This window comes from Anomaloglossus baeobatrachus, chromosome 1 (assembly GCF_048569485.1).
Source record: "Anomaloglossus baeobatrachus isolate aAnoBae1 chromosome 1, aAnoBae1.hap1, whole genome shotgun sequence".
Taxonomy (NCBI): Eukaryota; Metazoa; Chordata; class Amphibia; order Anura; family Aromobatidae; genus Anomaloglossus; species Anomaloglossus baeobatrachus.
The window spans coordinates 527,943,008-527,968,007 of NC_134353.1; the positions used below are offsets into that span (position 1 = coordinate 527,943,008).

Below are 25,000 nucleotides of genomic sequence, written 5' to 3' on the forward strand. Positions count from 1 at the left end.
CCAATGCTTTCTGGCTGGTGTTTTGGTCACTTTTGAATGTTGGTTGTGCTCTCTCACTCGTGGTAGCATGTGGCGGACTCTGCAACCCTACACAAGTGCCACAGATAGTGCAGCTCATCCAGGATGGCACATCAATGCAAGCTGTGGCAAGAAGGTTTGCTAATTCTGTCAGCATAGTGTCCAGAAGATGGAGGCGCTTCCAGGAGACAGGCCAGTACACCAGTAGACAGGGAGGTGGGGCCGTAGGAGGACAACAACCCAGCAGTAGGACCGCTACCTCTGCCTTTGTGCAAGGAGAAACAGGAGGAGCACTGCCAGAGCCCTGCAAAATGACCTCCAGCAGGCCACAAATGTGCATGTGTCTGCACAAATAGTTAGAAACCGACTCCATGAGGATGGTATGAGGGCCCGATGTTCACAGATGGGGATTGTGCTCACTGCCCAACACCGTGCAGGACACTTGGCATTTGCCGCAGAACACCAGGATTTGCAAATTCGCCACTGGCGCCCTGTGCTCTTCACAGATGAAAGCAGGTTCACACTGAGCACATGTGACAGATGTGACAGAGTCTGGAGATGCCGTGGAGAGCGATCTGCTTCCTGCAACATCCTCCAGGATGACTGGTTTGGCAGTGGGTCAGTAATGGTGTGGGGTGGCATCTCTTTGGAAGGCCGCACAGCCCTCCATGTGCTCACTAGAGATAGCTTGACTGCCATTAGGTACCGAGACATCTATAAAGCGGGAGAGAAAAGGCACAATAGGGTCTTACCCGGTTTACTGGGTGAAAGTAATAAGGAAGAGGTGCACTCACCTGATCGGGTTGTGCCAGTCACAACTCCTTCAATGGCATAAGTGAGTGCCTAAGCGGTCCAGCAGCAGCCCTGTTGCAAAGTGGATCATCAAAAGGGGAACTGGAGAAAAACAGGTTTCTTTGCCGCGCTGAAGACCATGAACATCGATGTCAGATAAACAATTCTTTTATTTCATTCCCAAATGAATGAAATAAAAGAATTGTTTATCTGACATCGATGTTCATGGTCTTCAGCGCGGCAAAGAAACCTGTTTTTCTCCAGTTCCCCTTTTGATTAGGTACCGAGATGAGGTCTTCAGACCCCTAGTGAGACCATATGCTGGTGCGGTTGGCCCTGGGTTCTTCCTAATGTTTTGATTTTTAATTTGACTTGTTTCCATGGTCATTTTGTGTGTCTTCAAACCTAGGCCTCCATTGGTGAAAACATTTGATTTACATTGATGATTCTTGTGTGATTTTGTTGTCAGCACATTCAACTTTGTATAGAACAAAGTATTCAATGAGAATATTTCATTCATTCAGATCTAGGATGTGTTGAGTGTTACCTTTTAATTTTTTGAGCAGGGTGTGCATATATAATTTATATCATTTTTAGTGTGCTTCTATCATTATGTGACCACTTGGTGAACCCCTAAGTATTACACACCTTAATGTTTTTAGGTGTTCGCATGGTCACTTTTCCAGTTTCTAAAGGTTATTGTATGATGGTATAGTATAGAATGTGCCCTCAATCACTTGTGGTGTTCTGCGTCGTAGCAACAAAACCTAGAGATCTATGGATGTCTGACAGTCAGTCGCCGTATAGCCCCAGTCTGTTACGGTTGAAATTCTTAATACTTTTCTATGGTGTCTGTATCTCCTTCACATCATCTAAATATCAGTGTGACTCTTTTGCAGGCATATCTTGATGAACTAGTTGAGCTTCACAGAAGATTAATGACTCTAAGAGAACGACATGTACTACAGCAGGTAAATAATATCAAAGGCATTAAAACAGCAACATCATTAAATGCACGTCATTAAAAAAAAAAAATTACTGTGATATTTTATGCAAAATACATCATCAGGCGATGTCTCCTCTTAATGTGAGAGGGGAGCCAGCACGATCTGAAAATGGCCTGCATTATATAAAAAGTGCAAATTCACTTGGATTTATTCCAACTGTACCATAATATAAATTGAGATTTTTAGCAAATAATTGATCAATTCTTTGAGCCACCCCTGCCAACGTCACGGCAAATCTCAATAGGGGGGGGGGTCCTACACTATATTATGTATTTCATGTGCCATGCGGCCTCCTAGATAAAGTTAAAAGCAGAACCATAATGGAGCACATATACCTGTAACCTGTATATAACCGCTTCTATGTTGCAAAAGAGGCAATTGTGGATAGAGGCCAGCCCAGGTCCCAGCATGTGGGGCAAGCTCTACTGATACCAGGACTATATCAGAACTGACCCTCCCAGTGCCAGACAGTAACCATTGATAAAGGCGGACCAGATCCAAGTATGGTGCTTAATTAGCAATGCCTGTGTAAAGGGTGAGGCAACTGAATGTGAACAGCTACCAACAGGAGAAATACATTGCAAACCAAGATCAGGCGTGCATAGCCTATTGAGATTTGCCGTGACGTTGGCAGGGGTGGCTCAAAGAATTGATCAATTATTTGCTAAAAATCTCATTTTTTTTTATTATAGTACAGTTGGAATAAATCTCTGAATTTGCACTTTTTAGATGATGCATGCCATTTTCAGATTGTGCTGGCTCCTTTTTCTCCTCTTAATGTGTACATTGAAATTAATGGAGCCAGCAAGTTAATATTGTAACATTGCAGACTTTCAGAAAATCTGAAGTATAATTCAGAAAGAAAATTTAAGTCATTTTAATATTTAAAAAAACAAAAGTACACACAAAAGTAATGTTATGTATCTTATCAGATAAATTTGAGCGATGACAGACTTACGCACTATTGAGTTAAGAGATGACAGTTGGTGCACTTAAGATTCTATGAAGAGAGGAGGAAGGTAGTGGGAATAGAAGGGAGGAGCTAGAGACACACACAGTCTTCTGCAAGTTCTCCTGAAACGACCATCACAGCTCTCCAAAGAATGAGCACCAATTGCCATCTCCTATCTCAGTAATGCAATCTGTTGTCACTGAAGACAGTTATTACCCAAGAATTGAGAATTTTGAGAATGAATAATCAGTCCAGGAGACGAAAGAGGCAGATTTCTTTAAGATATGTTACAAAGTTGGTCATTTTTGTGTGTACTATTGAGTTATGAAATGGAAATTAAAATAACGGCTACTTTTTAAAAGAAGAAACTCTTTAATATGACAGCTGACCACCTCATGTCAGACAGCCATCAAATTACTTATTTTACCTGGAGAAGATGCCATTGGCTGAAAAATCCTAATCGGTATTCTATTATGGTCCATTCTCCGGAGTAAAGGGTGCTTTACACACCTGCGAATTGCTACCGATATATCGTCGGGGTCACGTCGTTAGTGACGCACGTCCGGCGCCAGTAGCGACATCGCAGCATGAGACACCAAGGAGCGACTATCAACGATCACAAAATCATTCAAAAACGGTGATCGTTGACACGTTACTCCTTTCCTTAATATCGTTGCTGCTGCAGGTACCATGTTGTTCGTCGTTCCTGCAGCACCACACATCGCTATGTGTGACGCCGCAGGAACGACAAACATCTCCTTACCTGCATCCACTGGAAAAGGAGGAAGGAAGGAGGTGGGCGGAATGTTACGTCCCGCTCATCTCCGCCCCTCCGCTTCTATTGGCTGGCCGCTTAGTGACGTCGCTATGACGCGGAACGCACCTCCCCCTTGAGGGAGGGATTGTTTGGTGGTCACAGCGACGTCGCTGACAAGGTATGTGCGTGTGACGCTGCCGTAGCGATAATGTTCGCTACGGCAGCGAGCACCAGATGTCGCATGAACGACTGGGGCGGGTGCTATCGCACTCGACATCGCTAGCAATCCCTAGCGATGTCGCAGCGTGTAAAGCACCCTTAAGAATCGCGTTTCGCAAACAGCTATCTGTTCTATTTCACATGGAACATATTAGATGTGGCGATGTCCAGATGGCACAACCCCTTTAAGACTTACTCCGGTACCATAAAACTGATATTGAAAAAAAAATGACGAATATGGTGCAAGTTTTAAAGGATTTAAAGTTTTACCTCCTCGATATTTTATTATTTTCACATTTTATTTCATCATGAGATCCCTGAAGCATTAAAAAACATCAGACAAGGGATGAGACAAAGGATATCAAATTACTGTTTCCACAAGTTCTAGCTTATAGTTATTTTCTAATATCTACAGGTGTTTCATGTGGATTTAAGCTAAAAATATAAATCTTCAGCGTGGCACTTGGTTCACTTAAGTTCTTTGATGGATAAGCTATAGATGTACGTAATGCACCAAACTACCAGAAAGAAGTAGAAAAAACTCCAAGCAATAAGCTCGCCAGGTGCAGAAAAAAAGCCCCTGGGGATGGAAGCAAAGATTGCTTGTTGACAGGAGCAGAGAAAATCCCTTCCCGTTGCCTGTAGACACAAGTTTATATGGTCGTTCCAAAGTTAGTCATTGGAAAGCAAATTAAACGAACGGCACATGTACACTTAATGATTTGTGCCTTGATAAAAGATGGATTTATAGAAAAACAAATGTGTATTTTAACTGTTTATATTGTAAAATGCTTTAAAGAGATTTCAATTTTCTTTCGCGTCAGGGAGATGATTTGTGTGACAAAATAATGACGAGATTTTTCTCAGTAGACGTTTTCCCCATAGCAAACACCATCTGCTGTTTACTATAATTCTCAACTGTATTCATAATGGATTATAACAACTATTGTTTTAATTTTTATATCCTAAATCAGTAGTACACATGAAAATAAGAAAGTTTGTAATGTATCTTATTAGAGAAATCTGCTTCTTTCGCCTACTGGACTGACCACTCTCAAAATTCTACAGTGAAGACGGATATTCCCATTACTGAGATAGGAGATGGCAGTTGGTGCACATAAAGTCATATGCAGAACTGTAACTAACTATCATTACGGATGAATTTTCAATAAAATGTTTGTGTCCATTCCTAGCTCCTCCCATCTCCATAAAATGTTACAAGCACCAACATTCATATCCTATCGCAGTATTGCGAAAATTTGTATTCACTTATTTGCAGATGTTTACCCATGAACTGAGAGGGAAAGATCAGTACAGAAAGACACCGAAACAGATTTCTCTGATAAGATCAGTAATATTGCAATGTTGCTTATTTTCATGGGCTTTAATGATTTGTGGAGAAGTACCGTAAATATTAAAAGAATAGCATGTTGAGTGATTAAATGTATAAACATGTATATACCATATATATGTATATAATATACACTACAGTTAAAAAGTTTAGGGTCACATTTTTTTTTCAATGAAGCTAACATTAAATTAAACAGAAATACACTCTATACATTGTTAATGTGGTAAATGACTATTCTAGCTGCAAATGTCTGTTTTTAATGCAATATCTACATAGGTGTATAGAGGCCCATTTCCAACAACCACCATTCCAGTGTTCTAATGGCACATTGTGTTTTGCTAACTGTGTTAGAAGGATAATGGATGTTTTGATATCCCTTGAAAACCCTTGTGCAAGTATGTTAGCACAGCTGAAAACCATTTTTGCTGATTAGAGAAGCTATAAAACTGACCTTCCTTTGAGCTAGTTGAGAATCTGGAGCATTACATTTGTTGGTTCCATTAAACTCTCAAAATGACCAGAAAAAGAACTTTCATGTGAAACTCGATAGTCTATTCTTCTGCTTAGAAATTAAGGATATTCCATGCGAGAAATTGCTAAGAAACTGAAGATTTCGTACAACGGTGGGTACTACTCCCTTCAAAGAAGAGCGCAAACAGGCTCTAACCAGAGTAGAAAGAGAAGTGGGAGGCCCCGCTGCACAACTGAGCAACAAGACAAGTACATTAGAGTCTCTAGTTTGAGAAATCGATGCCTCACAGGTCCTCAACTGGGAAAATGCCAGTGTCAACGTCTACAGAAGAGAGGCGACTCCGGGATGCTGGCCTTCAGGGCAGAGTGGCATAGAAAAAGCCATATCTGAGACTGGCTAATAAAAGGAAAAGATTAATATAGGCAAAAGAACACAGACATTGGACAGAGGAAGATTGGAAAAAAGTGTTATGGACAGACAAATCGAAGTTTGAGGTGTTTGGATCACACAGAAGAACATTTGTATGAAGCAGAACAACGGAAAATATGCTGGAAGAGTGCCTGATACCATCTGTCAAGCATGGTGGAGATAATGTGATGGTCTGGGGTTGCTTTGGTGCTGGTAAAGTGGGAGATTTGTACAAGGTAAAAGGGATTTTGAATAAGGAAGGCTATCACTCCATTTTGCAACGCCATGCCATACCCTGTGGACAGCTCTTGATTGTAGCCAATTTCATCTTACAACAGGACAATGACCCAAATATCATCTCCAAATTATGCATGAACTATTTAGGAAGACGCAGGCAGCTGATATTCTATCTGTAATGGAGTGACAAGCCCAGTCACCAGATCTCAACCCTATTGTGCTGTTGTGACAGCAGCTTGACCGTATGGTGCGCAAAAAGTGCCCATCAAGGCAATCCAACTTGTGGGAAGGTCTTCTGTAAGCATGGGGTGAAATATCTCCAGATTACCTCAGCAAATTACCAGCTAGAATGCCAAAGATCTGCAAAGCTGTAATTGATGCAAAGGAACATTCTGTGACAAAAGCAAAGTTTGAAGGAGAAAGTGATTATTTCAAGTAGAAATCATTCTTTTTAACCTAGACAATGTATGGACTATATTTTCTATTCATTATGCAACTCATTTGATAAAAGTATGATTTTTCATGGAAGAACAAAATTGTTTCGGTGACCCCAAACTTTTGAACAATAGTGTGTGTGTGTGTGTGTGTGTGTGTGTGTGTGTGTGTGTGTGTGTGTGTGTATAGTTTTAGCCAGGTAAGAATGCTCTAAACTGGATCGGGATCGTAGTTGAACCAGAATATGACTCCAAACGTTGAGCCCTATATACATCTAAGGGACCCCAAATTTAAGCGTTGTAAATTGTTTTAAAATAGTTCAAAAATGTTGGCTGTAAAAGGATGCAAATTGGGGATTAAAGCAGGGCAATTATATTTACCAAGTTTCTGCACAGCTGTCACTGTTTCCAGTTTCGCTCTTTAGAGCTCATGCATATTCACTGCTTCCCCCACCCAGCATCTGTGATTGTTTGCAGTCAGACTGCTGGCGTCTGTGATTGGTTGCCCTCTCAGTAGCCGTCTGGGTCCCGGTAGTGGAGTTTAAAAATAAATAATTGGAAAAAATTGAGTAGGGTCCGTTGTATTTTGTTACCCAGCGTAAATAAAACAGACAGTTGGAGGTAGCAGCCTCTAGCTGTGTGCATTAAGTTGGCTGCATATCAAAATATGAGGGACCCCATGCAACTTATTTAATTATTTAAATAATTTTTAAAAACAGTGCGCGGTCCCCCTCAATTTTGATACCCAGCCAAGATAAAGCAGATAACCTTGGGCCTCCCCTGCCTGAGAATACCAGCCCCGAGCTATTTCCTCCCCAGCCTAAAAATAACAACCCACAGCTGCCCCATAATTGGCTCATCTATTGGATCCTGGCGCTTACCTGCCTCAACCCGATTGCCCTGGAGTGGAGCAGTGGCAATTTGGGTAATATAAGGAGTTAATGCCAGCTGTGATTTGACAAAAAAAAATCAAAATTGTCATGAAGGCAGAGGATAGTAATTGGGAAGGAGCCTATGAGACCCCCCATTACTAATCATGTAATTGAAAAGAAATAAAAAAAAGGATTTTTCTGTTTTGTGCTTATTTTATTTAAAAAAAAAACACCCTTTTTCTCCAATTTATTAACCCCGAAACTTCCTCTGCAAGTCTAATGTAATCCATAGACACGTCGTCCCACGATGATCCCGGCTCTGCTAGATCCTGAGGTCGGGACACAATGACAGAGCCGCAACTGTGAGCGGTGACGTCAGTGAGTTCACCCAAGGTCACAACTATGTGTTCCCACGAAACTCTAGTTGCGAACTCTGGTGAACTGACCTGTGAATAACTCATTGAACTCAGTGACCTCACCTCAGGTGAATTTATTGAACTTAATGGCGGATTACAGGATTAGGCAATATGTGCATATTGAGTTGCTGACATTTCTGCACTAAATCTGCATCCTTCTGGCAGAAAAATGCACCAAAACCGCATAAAAAAATTAATACGATCTCGGCACAGTTTTTTTTTGTAGGAGATTCAGATTTAGTGCAGAATTGTTCGCAATCAAATACTCAATGTGGGCATATACCAAACTTCGGTAATCCAACATTAACTTCAATGACTTGACCTGAGGTCACAGCTAGGGTTCCCATAAAAAATGCATGTGGTTTTGATGCTTTTTTTTTTTTTTTCAGGAGATGCAGATTTGGTGCAGAAATATCTGCAACCAAATACTCAATGTGTGCACATAACCTAATCCGGTAATCTGGCATGGAGTTCAATGACTTTGCCTCAATTGAGTTCATAGAGTTCACCTGAGGTCAGTTCACCTGAGGTCACAGCTAGGGTACCGTGGGAACAGCCAGCTGGGAATTCAGTGACGTCATCGCTCACAGGTGCAGCTGTTTTATTGTGTTCCTGACTCCACAGTGCTCAGTCACATTATGTAATGTGCCCGCTCACTGTGACCTCAAGATGTTGCAGAACCGGGTTCGTCGTGGGACGTCGGGTCTGTGGATTATTTTGGACCTGCAGGGGTGTTTTGAAGGTTAATAAATTGGAGAAATAGGGTGTTTTTTAGTTGTAGCTAGTTTTTTTTTTTTTTTATAAATAAAGAATTTTTGTGTTTTTCTTTTGACTTACAGATTAGTAATAGGGTATCTCATAATGTCGCCCCATTACTAACCTTGGGCACAGTGACACCTGTGATTTTTTTTTTTTCTTTTCTTCAAATCACAGCTTTCAGTAACCCCTTATATTACCCCGACTTGCCAGTGCTCCAGGGCAATCAGGATGAGCCGGACAAGCGCATCTAATGGATGCACCAATTCTGGGGCGGCCGCGGGCTGCTATTTTTAGGCTGGGGAGGGCCCAATAACCATGGCCTTCCCAGCCTGGTTGTGTCAGAGCCGCTGCACAAAGTAAACTGAGTGATACATCTGTGGATTCAGGGTCTCTTTGCCTACATCATGGTACTCTCAGAAGAGGTAGCAAAATCCTGATGACAGATTCCCTTTAAAACAAATGATAATGGGACATGCGAACACCTTTTAAATTAGTAATTTTACTTTGTACACCAGTATCTGAAAACAATGAAAGAAATTGGGAGAATGCCCTGTCTCCAAGTGTATAGGGAAGTGACATAATTGGATAAAAAAAAAAAAAAATTGTTCAGTGGATCAATCACTTTTATGTGAATGGAAGTGAAAATTAAATGACAGTATTTGAGCAAAGTTGGCTAAAAACCTTAGCTGTAGAGTATATGAGAAAAACTCATGGACTTCTCCAGGACCGTCAGGCCATTGAATATGTATAGGTGCCAACAGCTATCTGATCTGTATGGCCATCCAAAGTCACAAACCTAGTAAATACATACGTGTACGCCAATAGAAATTACAGACAAATTGGGTGGTTGCATTTTGATAGGAGACATGACCCACTGGCTATGTATAATACTACTAATATAACCTAAATTTCCCGGACAAGCTTTTTAGCACTCTTAAAACTGAATGCTGAGTTGGAGTTGTCCTGATGGATTGTTGGCAAACTTATGATTCTGCATTGCAGAAAGAAACTTCTCCCGATAATTGGATTCTATCATTCACTTTCCTTTTTTTTTATTTTACTTCTTATACAAATAAACAATTTAAGAGTGACTAGCCTTTTGTGAGATCCATCTGCCCTTGCAAATTTGCCATCTTGTCCAGAGTTGTTCAGATAATTGACTGAGCTAGAAGGAATTTGGCAGTGCTCCTTTGAAGAAACATTTTACTGCATGGCTTATGCTGTTCCAGTCATTTCCCAGTGTAGCATGCATAAAATCTCAGCAAGGAAGTTAAAAAGCTTTATTTGCATTTGTCTACTCTATGTCCTTCTTAAAGTTAGAAATACCTTAAAGGGAATCTGGCAGCAGGTTTTTGCTATTTAAGCTGAAGCCATCATGCTGCAAGTTAACACAGAAATTTCAGGGAAGCCTGTTTTGTCACAGTCTGATCTTTTCTTTATTTGCTATGTTTGTTTAAGCAGCAGGACACTTATCATTACAGGACTAGAAACTCACCTGCAAAGAAGTTAGACACACCTCCTGATGTGATTGGCAGCTCCCCGTCAATCTACAGTCTCTATTGAGAGCCTGGTGTGGACGGGACAGCTCTCTCAGCTCTGCTACATGACTAAATCTAAAAATTCAGATATCAGAACTGCTGCAGCCAGTAATCTGTGTGATACACCGTAGGATTCAGAACCTCCATGCCTACATCATGCTGCTTCAGATGGGGTAGCAAAAACCTGCTGACAGATTCCCTTTAACACTAGAACTACTGGACTCGTGACACCTATATAGAAATACATGGTGCAAAGTAGTCAAAATGACTACCTCAGTAGTTCTAGTGTTAAGTAAATGATCTTTTATTGGTACATTTTCTCTAAGGCACACCCATCTATTAAGTGAATTAATTAAATGCCATTTGGAGATTTTTCAGTAGCAATATTGAGACTTGTAGCCTGAGCCTCTAGCTTTTCTGCTGGTTGAGGCAAAAATTAAAATGACACCAACACCCCTTTCCCCACAGAATGGCAACAAAAAAAAATCATCCTTCTTTTTCGTAAATGTATAATACCAAAAAGAAACTGCACATTAGTGACTAAACTTCATGCAAAAAAAATAATCCAGCAGTGAAAATAAATAGCATGTGTGTATATGTCACATGCATAAATAGTGACACACATGACACAGTCCTGTAGTTTCCGTCTCTAGAAGGTTGCAGCGTTTGGCTATACAATCTGCTCTCTGACTTTTCTTTTTTCCCTGCTTAGTTAGGGTTTATCCCTTTCTCTTTAGGACCCTGTGAATTTCCTCACCTTTTTACCTGTTAATCTTCAGCACTTCTCTTTGTGTCTTTAAATACTCTCATTCCCCCTTACTCCGTGCTGGTGATAGGGCTAATACCCTTAACAAGCGTTCAGTGCTAGCAGTCGGCTAATATTCATGTGGAGAAACTTTGTTGTTGCAGTTCCTCTCCTGGAGAGAAGTTATTAGTTTACTTTCCCCCTGTTTGTTATCCCTGTGTTCTTTAGAGCTTAGTTGGGTTGACTAAGTGCTCATCCCATACATTCCCCACCTAGCGCCTATTTCAGGGTCAGCCAGGACCAGGTATCCAGCTCGGTGCATAGGTGCGGAACCTATCTACACTGTGTGCATAATTATTAGGCAAATGAGTATTTTGATCACATGATACTTTTTATACATGTTGTCCTACTCCAAGCTGTATAGGCTTGAGCCAACTACCAATTAAGTAAAACAGGTGATGTGCATCTCTGTAATGAGGAGGGGTGTGGTGTAATGACATCAACACCCTATATAAGGTGTGCTTAATTATTAGGCAACTTCCTTTCCTTTGGCAAAATGGGTCAGAAGAGAGATTTGACGGGCTCTGAAAAGTCCAAAATTGTGAGATGTCTTGCAGAAGGATGCAGCAGTCTTGAAATTGCCAAACTTTTGAAGTGTGATCACTGAATAATCAAGCGTTTCATGGCATTTAGCTAACAGGGTCGCAAGAAGCGTGTTGGGCAAAAAAGGTGCAAAATAACTGCCCATGAATTGAGGAAAATCAAGCGTGAGGCTGCCAAGATGCTATTTGCCACCAGTTTGGCCATATTTCAGAACTGCAATGTTACTGGAGTATCAAAAAGCACAAGGTGTACCGTACTCCGGGACATGACCAAGGTAAGGAAGGCTGAAAAACGACCACCTTTGAACAAGATACATAAGATAAAACATCAAGACTGGGCCAAGAAATATCTTAAGCCTGATTTTTCAAAGGTTTTATGGACTGATGAAATGAGAGTGACTCTTGATGGGCCAGATGGATGGGCCAGAGGCTGGATCAGTAAAGCGCAGAGAGCTCCACTCCGACTCAGATGCCAGCAAGGTGTAGGTGGGATACTGGTATGGGCTGGTATCCTCAAAGATTAACTTGTGGGACCTTTTCGGGTTGAAGATGGAGTGAAGCTCAACTCCCAGACCTACTGCCCGTTTCTAGAAGACAACTTCTTCAAGCAGTGGTACAGGAAGAAGTCGGTGTCGTTCAAGAAAAACATGATTTTCATGCAGGACAATGCTTCATCACATGCATCTAACTACTCCACAGCGTGGCTAGCCAGTAAAGGTCTAAAAGATGAAAAAATAATGACATGGTGCCCTTGTTCACCTGATCTGAACCCCATAGAGAACCTGTGGTCCCCCATAAAATGTAAGATCTACAGGGACGGAAAACAGTACACCTCTCGGAACAGTGTCTGGGAGGCTGTGGTGGCTGCTGCACGCAATGTTGATCGTAAACCGATCAAGCAACTGACAATCTATGGATGGTAGGCTGCTGAGTGTCATCATAAAGAAAGGTGGCTATATCAGTCACTAATTTTTTGGGGTTTTGTTTTTGCATGTCAGAAATCTTTATTTCTAAATTTTGTGCAGTTATTTTGGTTTACCTGGTGAAAATAAACAAGTGAGATTTGAATATATTTGTTTTTTATTACGTTGCCTAATAATTCTGCACAGTAATAGTTATCTGCACAAACATATCCTCCTAAGATAGCCAAATCTAAAAACCCACTCCAACTTCCAAAAATATTAAGCTTTGATATTTGAGTCTTTTGGGTTGATTGAGAATATACAGTATTGTTGATCAATAAATAAAAAAAAATCCCCTAAAATGCAACTTGCCTAATTCTGCACACAGTTTAGTGTGGTGAGGGAAGCCAGAGGCCAGTGGTAGGTTTAGCCAGGGGTCACCATTTCCTCCATTCATAGACACGGGGTTTCCCTTCCCTTCTCTTTTGCAGTTCGCTTGGCACTTCCCTGTACCTGGCGTGACATATAGAACAACAGCAAATTAAAGAAGCGCTTGCATATAACTTTATTTACTTAACCTGTCTATATGTATATGTAATATAGTGTAAGTGCGATTGTAGCGCCCCTGATGCCATCAGGGAGCTACAAGGTTCTGCATCCTAACCAGGATCAAGGGCCTACCCCCTAGGGCCCCGGAAGACCATTGCCGGTCACACACACGCTTCACAAAATCCCAGTTTTTCCCCAACAATCCCACATAGAATGGTACACAGCTAGGGTCTGACCAATGGATGGCCACCTAGAGGTGGAGCCAGTTTAGTCCACTAGTTGACCAGGTGGGAGGGGCAGACTGACAGTCAGAGTAGGGAGTTTAACAGTGACTGAGGAAGTGAGGAGACGCTCTGACTTGGAGTGAACAGTAACCTGGTGCCCAGGAGGGTAGTTGCCGGTGGAGTACTCCCGGAACAACGCACCAACTGGGTACAGGACCCTAAAACAGGCAGAAGCTCCAAGCAGGCCTGTTAACACCTGCACAGCGAGGGGACCATCAAGGACCTCGTTGACTTTAAAAATCCGAGACTCGGTAGCAAAGGGAGAACCGGGGACAGGACCAGAGACTCCAACCCCACAGGGTCATACGGACTGCAGTAGAAAACCACCGGATGGGGACCCCCAGTTGCTCTACGCCACAGGGACCCACCAAGCACAGACAGGTGCAGGGAAAGAAGGTACCAGATTACTAAACTGGCACTTGGGCGAAGGAGACCTGAAGGTGAAACCAGCCGGCCTCTGGTAACCAGTTACCACCAGAAAAAGTGAGTATAGAACCAGTTGCACTGAACCCTTTGTGTGAACTACCTTCTTCCGACACTCGTCATGTCACCTACCCTCTGGGGCCCAGCCCTGCTTGCGGAGGGCCTACTATCCAGGCTGCCATTAACACCAGCCCGAGTAGTGGACATTGTGCAGTGGCGGCTCCATCTATATATTTGTGTGTGCTTCTTTAACCATAAACACACACAAATATATATGTATATGCCAGCAGTAAGCAGTGTGTGTGTGTGTGTGTGTGTAATAAACAGTACAGACCAAAAGTTTGGACACACCTTCTCATTCAAAGAGTTTTCTTTATTTTCATGACTCTAAAAATTGTAGATTCACATTGAAGACATCAAAACTATGAATTAACACATGTGGAATGAAATACTTAAAGTGTGAAACAACTGAAAATATGTCTTATATTCTAGGTTCATCAAAGTAGCCACCTTTTGCTTTGATTACTGCTTTGCACACTCTTGGCATTCTCTTGATGAGCTTCAAGAGGTAGTCACCGGAAATGTTTTTCCAACAGTCTTGAAGGAGTTCCCAGAAATGCTTAGCACTTGTTGGCCCTTTTGCCTTCACTCTGCGGTCCAGCTCATCCCAAACCATCTCGATTGGGTTCAGGTCTTATGACTGTGGAGGCCAGGTCATCTGGCGTAGCACCCCATCACTCTCCTTCTTAGTCAAATAGCCCTTACACAGCCTGGAGGTGTGTTTGGGGTCATTGTCTTGTTAAAAAATAAATGATGGTACAACTAAACGCAAACCGGATGGAATAGCATGCCGCTGCAAGATGCTGTGGTAGCCATGCTGGTTCAGTATGCCTTCAATTTTGAATAAATACCCAACCGTGTCACCAGCAAAGCACCCCCACACAATCACACCTCCTCCTCCATGCTTCACGGTGGGAACCAGGCATGTAGGGTCCATCCGTTCACCTTTTCTATAAAGACACAGTGGTTGGATCCAAAGATCTCAAATTTGGACTCATCAGACCAAAGCACAGATTTTCACTGGTCTAATATCCATTCCTTGTGTTCTTTAGTCCAAACAAGTCTCTTCTGCTTGTTGTCTGTCCTTAGCAGTGGTTTCCTAGCAGCTACTTTACCATGAAGGCCTGCTGCACAAAGTCTCCTCTTAATAGTAGCTCTAGAGATGAGGTGTGTCCAAACTTTTGGTCTGCACTGTATATAGATTAAATATGTATGTGTGTATGTATGTGTATGTATGTATGTGTGTATATATATATATATATATATATATATATATATATATACATACATACGTACATACGTACATACGTGTGTGTGTGTGTATATATAATATAAAATAGTTCAAACCAGAAGTTTTACGTACATTATCCAAAAAGACACATATGCATGTTTTTCTCACTATCTGGTGTGAAATTAGGATAAGCCTTTCCTACTTTAGGTTAATTAGGAACCAAGATTATTTATATTTGCCAAATGCTATAATAATGAGAGAGCATGTTTTAAGGCATTTTTATTACTTTCTGCGAAGTCAAAAGTTTACATACATTTCATTAGTATTTTATACCATTTCCTTTAAACCGTATGACTTGGGTCAAATGTTTTGGATCCTTCCACAAGCTTCTCATAATAGTTGGTATGAATTTGCGCCCAGAACTGGTGTAGCATAGCCATGTTTTGTAGATTACCTTGCTCGCATCTGCCATTTCAGCTTTCCTCATAAAGTTTCAATAGGATTGAGATCAGGGCTTTGTGATTGCCACTCCAAAACATTTACTTTGTTATCTTGAAGCCACTTTGTATTCAGTTTGGCAGTATGCTTTGGGTCATTGTTCATTTTGAAGACACATTTCCGCCCAAGCTTTAAGTTCCTGGCTGATGTCTTGAGATGTTGCTTTGGTATTGCAACACAATCTTCTTTCCTCATGATGCCATCTCTTTTGTGAAGTGCACCAGTCCCTGCAAAGCAACCCCATAACATGATGCTGCCACTCCCGTGTTTCACAGTTGGGATGGTGTTCTTAGGCTTCTAAGCTTCTCCCTTTTTCCTCCAAATGTAAACATGGTCATTATGGCCAAACAGTTCAATTCTAGTTTCATCAGACCACAGGACATTTCCCCAAAAATTAAGGTCTTTGTTCCTGTGTACTTTTGAAAACATTTTTAGTTTCTTTTGGAGTAATGGCTTGTTCCTGGCACATTGGTCTTTCAGCCCATGTTGATACAGTACTCGTTTGTGGATAATGACACAATATTACCAGCTTCCACCAGCATGTTCACAACGTCTTTTGCTTTTGATCTTGGGTTGATATGCACACGTTTGACCATCAAAGCACGTTCATCTCTGGTACACAGAACCGGTCTCCTTCCTGAGTGGTATAATGGCTGGACATTCGCATCTTGTTTTGTACTTGTGTATTATTGTTTGTACAGATGAACAAGGCACCTTCAGGTATTTGGAAATTGCACCCAAGGATGAACCAGACTTGTACAAGTCCACAATTCTCTTCCTGAGATCTTGGCTGATTTCTTTTGACTTTCCCATGATGCTACACAAAAAGCAGTGTGTTTCAGGTGTGCATTAAAATACATCCACAGGTGTGTCTCTAATTAAACTCAGATGTTGCCTATCAGAAGCTTCCAAAGACATGATCATCATATGGGCTGTCCCATATTGTTTAAATGCATAGCACTCTCAGTGAATGATAAAAAAGCCTTAAAACATTTCATGTCAGCCAGTTAGAAAAACATCATATGTGTCTTTTTTAGAAGTGTATGTAGCCTTCTGGTTTCAACAGTATAATGTATGTATCTCTTATAATGGGACAACACTGAAGATATGACATTTTGATACAATGTAAAGTATAACAGTGTAATTTTGGTGTGCCCTCTAACTCCACACGCAGCATTTATTGTGTAAACCGCTGGCAACAAAAGTGCATACAACCCTAAATGAAAGTGGCCAAATTGTGCCCAATTAGCCATTTTTCCTCCTCAGTGTCATGTGACTCATTAGAGTTACAACGTCTCAGGTGTGAATGGGGAGCAGGTGTATTAAATTTGGTGTAATCGCTCACTCTCCTATACTGGTCACTTAATGTGCAACATGGCACCTCATGGCAAAGAAATCCTTGAGGATCTGGAAAAAAAAAGAATTATTGCTCTACATAAAAGATGGCCTAGGCTATAAGAAGATTGCCAACACCCTGAAACCGAACGGAAGCATGGTGGTCAAGACCATACAGCTGTTTACCAAGACAGATTCCACTCCGAACAGGCCTCACCATGGTCGACCACAGAAGTTTGTGTATATACTCCGCATCATATCCAGAGGTTATCTTTTTAAAATAGACGTATGAGTGCTGCCAGTATTGCTGCAGATGTTAAATGGGTGGGGGTCAGCCTATGAGTGCTCAGACCATACACCACACACTGCAGCAAATTGGTCTGTATGCTCTCGTCCTAGAAGGAAGCCTCTTCTAAAGATGTTTCACAAGAAAGCCCAAAACAGTATGATGAAGACAAGCAGGCTAAGGACAAGGATTACTGGAATTATGTCCTGCGGTCTGATGCGACAAAGATAAACTTATTTGGTTCAGATCGTGTCAAGCTTGTATGGCAGGAATTAGGTGAGGAGAATAAAGATAAGTGTGATTGCCTAATTGCCTACAGTCAAGCATGGTGGTGGGAGTGTCATGGTTGGGGCTGTGGCTGAATGAGTGGTGCCAGCTGTGGGGAGTTGCAGTTCATTGAGAGAACCATGAATGCAAACATGTACTGTGACATTCCGAAGCATATCCTGTTCCCCTTTCTTCAGAAACTGGACCACAGGGCAGTGTTCCAACATGAGAATGACCCCAAATACACCTTCAAGACGACCACTAACTTGATAAAGAAATTGAGGGTAAAGTTGGTGGACTGGCCAAGCAGGTCTCCAAACCTAATCAAACAAAAGGAGCACAACGTCTCGAACATCCACCAGCTACGTGATGTTGTCATTGAAAATGAACGGGGATTCCAGTGGCAACCTGTGACCTTCATGCCCAAAAGAGTTAAGGCAGTGCTTGAAAATAATGGTGGCCACATAATGTGGCCATTTTCACTTGGGTGTACTCATTTTTGTTGCCAGCATTTAGACATTAACGGATGTGTGTTATTTAGAGGGCACACAAAATTGACACTGTTTTACAAGCTGTACAGGGACTACTTTACGTTGTATCAAAATATCACATCTTCATTCTTGACCAATGAAAAGATTTAAAATAAATTATTTTTCAAAAAATGTAAGGAGTGTACTCACTTTAGTGATATACTGTATTTAAAAAATATTTTCTAAACTTTGTGTTACCCTCCTTCCCTGGCTCCAGGAATGCATTCCACCACTTCTCAAGTTTTTGTTGTAGGCCTACAATGGCGACTTTGCAAATAAAATGCATGTAACCACTGAGCTCAGTGATTGGCTGCAGCTGTCACATCTGCAGTAGCCTATCCTCAAAAACTGAAGCAATGGTAGAGAAAAGTTTCTGAGCAGGGTAAGGCGAGTAGCAGCTGAGTTTAATATGGTAATTTGCGCAAGCTGATGGATATTAAAACTTGTTTTTAGACACCCCCTTTTAATATATTGTGTGTGTGTGTGTGTGTGTAAAATATAGAATGATGCTTTGTACATAACACATAAACCAGTTGTTCCTAACCTTCCTTACCTTGAGAGTCACATTTAACTCAGAGTGTCATGAGCCACATCTAGCATCTAGACTCTCACCCCACTTCGAGTAGTGACATACTGCTGCCATCCCTGTCAAAGTAATGACAACCACAGCACCCATTACTGTTACCCAAAGCTTCAGCACAGAAATCACAATGAGGCAGTATACTTGCATCCAGGGGTTCCCACAATACCCCCATTCTGTATTCTCGCAACAAATCACTCCCACCACACTATCGCATCGAGCTTCAAGCTCCCTTGACTAGCAATATCATCCTAGCTCCACTTAATTTAAATCTTCAGGGATGGTGTATGTGCATCCAGGTCTACTCTTCTGTGTGGAGCTTTTCACAAGTCACTGGAGACCTGCTCGTCATATCTATCTGGTGCTAATGCACAAAGCTAGCACATCGACGAGCCTCACATGAACCCACAAGCCACATGTGGTTCCACAGGTTGGGGACCCCTGGCATACACTTACTGTATATATACATTGTACACGTGCATATTGCACAAATACCTGGTGATCAAAGCTCAGAATACAAATGTAGGCTTATACACACATGGTAGACTGGGACTAAAGAACAGCATCGGTGCACGAACCTTACCAGCCCACATACACGTAGATCGGCAAAGTTAGTTTGAAAATATTAACTTTTCATTACTTTCAGTGGTCATTGTTCATAGTCACATGGGTTTTTAGCAAAGTTTTTGTTCACTGTTTGGCCTTTAACACTAGAACTACTGGACTCGTGACACCTATATAAAAATACATAGTGCAAAGTAGTCAAAATGACTACCTCAGTAGTTCTAGTGTTAATGCTGGAAGTGCTTTTAGCTGCTGTCATTTGCAAACCACACTGATCTGAACAGTGGCATTGTTTTTGGCGTGTATATCCTGGCTGTGATATGACCACCACATGTGAACAAATCCGAAGAAATTGGACACATCTTATTGAATTTAGCTATCGAACTTCAAAAAGTTTTTGCGATTTTTAGCTTCACAATAAGCAGCTGTCAATGGGCAAAGTGAATGAAAGTCTGAAACGGGGCCCAAACTGCTCCGTCCACCAGAGGACAGTTGTTCTATGACGCTTTTACTTGTGATCCATGAGAGAGTTACAAATAGTTTTCACTCTAATCCCCACAATAAAAGTAGCATACACCACATGCAGATCACAGAAAGACGATGTCCTTTTTTCATTAATACACTCTAGAAACTGAGCACACTTTGGGCATGTTCACATGTTGGATTTGCATTTGCAAATCCAAAACCTATTTTACTACAAGATCATCAAAAATCCAAATTATGTGCAATGGTTCTAATCAATCTGTGGAAAATCCAATTCATGGGGAAATAGCCGTATAATGTGGGCTTATCTGCGAACAGTACCATGACTTGGGGTAACTTGGGTATGCTTATTGCACAAGACACTGGGTTTCGGTAGGATAAAACACTTCAGTGGGAAGAAATGTGTAGGCCAAGGATCCTGTGAGAACAGTTGGGGGGACTTTGGCCATGGTTTTCTTTCCTTTTTCTTTGGGAGGTTACACATTCAAAAAGTGGCCTTCTGATTCTTAAGGTAAAGTTTTGGCTACCTTCACACAGGTTCTTCAGAGACAGATGTCAGAATGATTCTCTGCACTGTACCTTTTGGTGAAAGCAACTATATAAGCATATATTACCCATAGGCTCACATTTAAAAAATAAAGGTATAGTGGTATCTCTTTTTTCACTAGTTAGCTATGTAGTATTCTATATAGTAGAAAAAATGTATCCACATGTTTACCAAGAAATTGGAGGCCAAAACAACACTTTATTGGCTTTGGTCGGGTGAATTGGACTCTTTTTATACATTTGATGTATGCACCAAGACCTAACCAACACATACCGCAAACAACATCGTAAAACGCGGTTTGATGGGGAGTAGCAGAGTGACGACTAAGGGTGAGCTTATAATAAGGGTATCACAATTAATATTTGGACTATGAGGTGCAAGATAGGTGCAAAACACATATATTAACAATGAATTCACATGTCTGTTCTACCATCCGTGCTCGGACTATAATAGACAGCCGGCCTCAGGCTGCTATTTCGGGTCAGGAGACTTACAGCTGGTACTGATATTGTTTTCAGATAGTTTGAGGGAAAAAAAATCACAGCTTGCACTGTTCTGGCCTGTTTTACAAACCAACATAATGACGTGACAGGCTCTGTGTGCAGGTCCTTTTGCGTGTTTGCATTTGTAGACGTGACTGGTCCATTTTTAATATGGCCTTCTGAACCTGGCCTCCAGTTCACATGAAAATAATTCTCAAAAACAATAAAATGTAGTTGTAAAAATCTCACACAAGTTAAAAACTATTTTAATCCTTAAACAAAGAAATATAACCGTGTAACTGTAAAGTGTACATGTAAGGCTTTGTTGCCCATGTAAGGCTTTGTTGCCCATGTAAATGAAACATCTCTTTAGTAATATATGTGAGGTTCTCTTACTGATGACTAATTTAAGGTGCACTGTACCAAAAATAGCAGAAATACCTCAAGAAATGAAAGCAGACTATCCATGCAAAACTGAGATACCAAAATAACCCATAATATGTGCTATAAGCTGATAGAAAAGATGTTTTTACCTGCAGTAGCAGTGGATTGGGCTAATTATCAACGGAGTGATGGGGCATGGTAGCTGCCAACCTTTTTGAGAATTTACTCACTGTTCCTTTATACCTCGGAGTTGATTGAAGCCTATTTTCTTTTCTCCTGTCACCTGTCACTTCATTATTTCCTCTCTAGCGCTTTTCATTCTTTCCTTCCTCATTTTAGCCTCATCCCCACCCTTCATTAATTTCCTCACCATGCTTAAGACCCTTCCTAAAGCCGAACAGTTGTGACACTGTTGGAGGGGAAGATTCCGCTGCTTTGCATCTTGGCTCCATTGCTGTCCTTCTACCCAGTGTCAGGACTGCTCCTGACTCTAGGCAGACAAGGACAGCTCTTAGGGGGCAGTACGATGCTCCTACTGTATATGATTGTCCAACCTGCACAGAACATTGTGAGGCTGCAGTGCTGGTTGGCTATAGTCTAGAGCATGAGTATTGGGCGCCCCTAAGAGACGGCCTTCTAAGGCAAGATGTGACCCAGCTTGACCGCTCTACCTATCTATCTAGTTTTGCACTGTGAGACCTAAGACTCACATCTGTTGATTTCTTTAGATGTAAAAAGCAGCAACTTTGTATTCCACAATTATCGACTCTGAGTGTAAAGGCTGCTTTACACCAGACAATCTATCGTGCGATAGATCGTCGGGGTCACGGTTTTTGTGACGCACATCCGGCATCACTGGCGATGCCGGCCTGTGTGACACCTCCTAGCGACGCAGTATCGCTCACAAATCGTGAGTCGTGTACTGCTCGCTATTTTCCATAATATCGTTTAATTTAGTTGTTCATCGTTTCCGGGGTAGCACACGTCACTCCATGTGACACCCCGGGAACGATGAACAGCAGCTCACCTGCGTCACGCGGCCGCCGCCGGCTATGTGAAGGAAGGAGGTGGGCGGGATGTTTACGTCCCGCTCATCTCCGCCCCTCCGCTTCCATTGGCCGGCGGCCGTGTGACGTCGCTGTGACGCAGAACGTCCCTCCCACTCCAGGAAGTGGACGTTCGCCGCCCACAGCGAGGTCGCATGAGAGGTAAGTATGTGTGACGGGGGTTACTGACTTTGTGCGACACGGGCAGCGATTTGCCTGTGACGCAAAAAGGACGGGGGCGGGTACGATCGATTGTGAAATCGCACAATCGGTCGTACCATGTAAAGCAGCCTTAAGAATCAAGTGTCGACAATTTAATGGGCAATATAACGTTGATACCTGTAAATATAATGACTGGTAATTAAGGTACAGATTATTTGTGAACGTGTCCAATTTTCTGCCTGAATGACTTCGAGCTATAGCCATGTAAAGCCAGATCACATTTTCTGCTACTTCTCTTTTCGTATAATACAAGGATCAAAAAGAAAGAATGTCTTGTGTGTTTCTGAAGCATGTGGTACCGGTTTATCAAAACATATGGCTGTCATTTCCTCATGATTTAGTATCCAGTTTGGAATTATGACAAAATTTGTTACTAATATGCACCAAATGATACATTGCATGAAATTTTATCAGCTAGGCTACATTAGGTCTGACCATTGTTACAATGCCCTTGTTCCAATGGAGGATGGACATGGGAATTCCATGCCATATTTGTTAAAACCCAAGGCTTTCTAAGGTTTCCATTTTTTATGAATCTGTTCTTTCATTTTTAGCACTGTAAAACAATTGTAAAAAAAACAACGCAAAAAAAAAAAAACAACAGCTAACTACATGTCAGATTCCTTTTTGTATGTTTTGCATGCCTTTTTGGAGGGAGGGGGGATTATATTTAGGCTACACTTTAAAAAAAAAAAAAAAAATTCTTTATGGTAGTCACATTACAATATAACTCAACATAAGTACTTTAAACCTTTCCCAGATATGGAACAGTCTGATACATCCTATAAAAATAGCTTTTTATTTAAAGCTTTTAAGTGTATGTGTGATGCCCTGGACTAGCCAGGTAGTCACAGGTAGGCCCTTGCACAAACACCCGTCCCCTAACAAGGTAACATCAGCCAACTTAAAAACCCCGAGTCCCCCCTCTCAGGTCTGGACTGTCACACCAGGGGGTGGAGCCAGGCAGTTGGCCACGCCCACCGAGGAGTTCAGATAGCTTGAGGTGGGAAAACACAAAAAGATCAGTTTTGGAGGTGAAAGGGAGTAGTAGCAAAGTGTAAACGTCTTTCATGGATTTGAGTCGTAGCCCAGATACTCTGTGACCAGGAGGCAGATGGTAGTTGCTGCCTGCAGGAGCCGGAAAGACGGCTGGTGGAACCGTAAGGGACCGGGACAGGGTAGTGGCCCGCCGGTACCGAACCTGGAAACCGGAGCACCAGGGGGGGTACTCAGACCCAGAACTAGGTCCAGAAGCCACTGGACCACGTTGCATTTACTGATTGAGGTCTGGACCATAGGTCCTTTCCCGTCCCAAGACCCGAAAGACGGCAACAGCCCACAGAGGGGGATAGAAAGCCACCGCACAGGCAGAGAGATCCCAAGGGCCAGCGCCTGCGGGCAAACGGGTTCCCCGACACACATAAAGCCGGGGAGCGGACTACCGTCACTGAAGCGTAGGCAGTCAAAATCTACAAAACGAGGTGCAGGAGAAAGGCGGGAACCACCGAACCGGGTGGGGGACCAAGCGCAGCCGGCTGCGGGCACCGACCACCATCCTTTTGGTTTACCAGAGACTCCGGTGTATGTGTCATAGTGAGTACAACAGTGCCGTCGGGCCACGCACCAGCACGCCCGCACCTCGCAACCACCGGGCCCCGGGACCATCACCCTCTGCCCACCGAGGGGTCAACACCAGGCTGCACAACACCGTCCCCGGGAGCCTAGTTAACGGCAGCAGTGGTGTCCACACTCACCACAACCCATGGGTGGCGACATGAGCTTACATCCCTAAACACCACAGCCTCGGCTGTGAACCTCCCCACCGAAATCCCCTCACATAGTGCCAGCCTCCCTGCAGAGCGACGTGACCCCCGGGTCCGGAGGCGCTAGAGCCACCCACCAAACAAGCCCGGATCCGAGCGGCTCGGCTGCCGGCCGAGCCCCGGGGCGGTACATATGTACAGTTCAATATTTTCATGCCAACAAGACCTAAATGATGTGGTATGATCCAGCTGTAATAACTAGTGATGAGTGAACCCATGGACATTCAGGTTCACTGAACGAGTATGGACTAACAATAAAATAGAGTTCGGAACCTGAACTTCACCCCACCAACGATCCCCATAAAAGTCAAAGGAGACCAGAAGTTCTGGGCTGTAAAATGGCCATAGTAAGTGCTAAGGGGCTACAAATGGAAATTAAGTAGTAAGAACAGAATAGTTATACATGATGTGTTTCCCAAAGGATCACACTGCAGTTGGACTCTTTTTCTGGGCCTGCTTATTGAGGTTCATCAATATTCACTGCTTCCCCCGCCCACCCTCTGTGCTATTGGTTGCAGACTGCTATACACACCGCCCACCCTGTGTCAGTTTCTGTGATTGATTTCAGTCAGTTTGCTGTATGGTAGTGTAAAAATAAATTAAAAAAAAAAATTGTGGCCTTCCGCTATATTTGATAGCCAGCACAGGTACAACAACAGCTGCAGGCTGCAACTCCCACCTATGAGCTTTACTGTAGCTGAAAATCAAAATAGAGGTAATCCTACAGCATTTATGTTTTAAATTATTTAAATTAAATTATTTTTTTTTGAGGTCCCCCCCCATTTTTGATAACTAGCCACGGTAAAGCAGACAGGTGGGGGCTGGTGTTATGCGGATGGGAGGACCATGGAAATTGCACCCCTCCCAGCCTAAAAATACCAGCTCTTAGCTACCCAGAATTGGCACATCACATTAGATGTGCAAA

General features: G+C 42.4%; 1 protein-coding gene across 3 annotated transcripts in view; it reads left to right on the forward strand.

The window, feature by feature from the left end:
* MLLT3 (MLLT3 super elongation complex subunit) overlaps positions 1–25,000 on the forward strand; it is a 485,346-nt gene that overhangs the window by 454,633 nt on the left and 5,713 nt on the right. For all 3 annotated transcript variants that reach the window (XM_075316277.1, XM_075316263.1, XM_075316270.1), the window contains exon 11: positions 1,710–1,781. In XM_075316277.1, the coding sequence (XP_075172392.1) occupies positions 1,710–1,781 (72 nt within the window). The remainder of the gene's footprint in view (positions 1–1,709; positions 1,782–25,000) is intronic.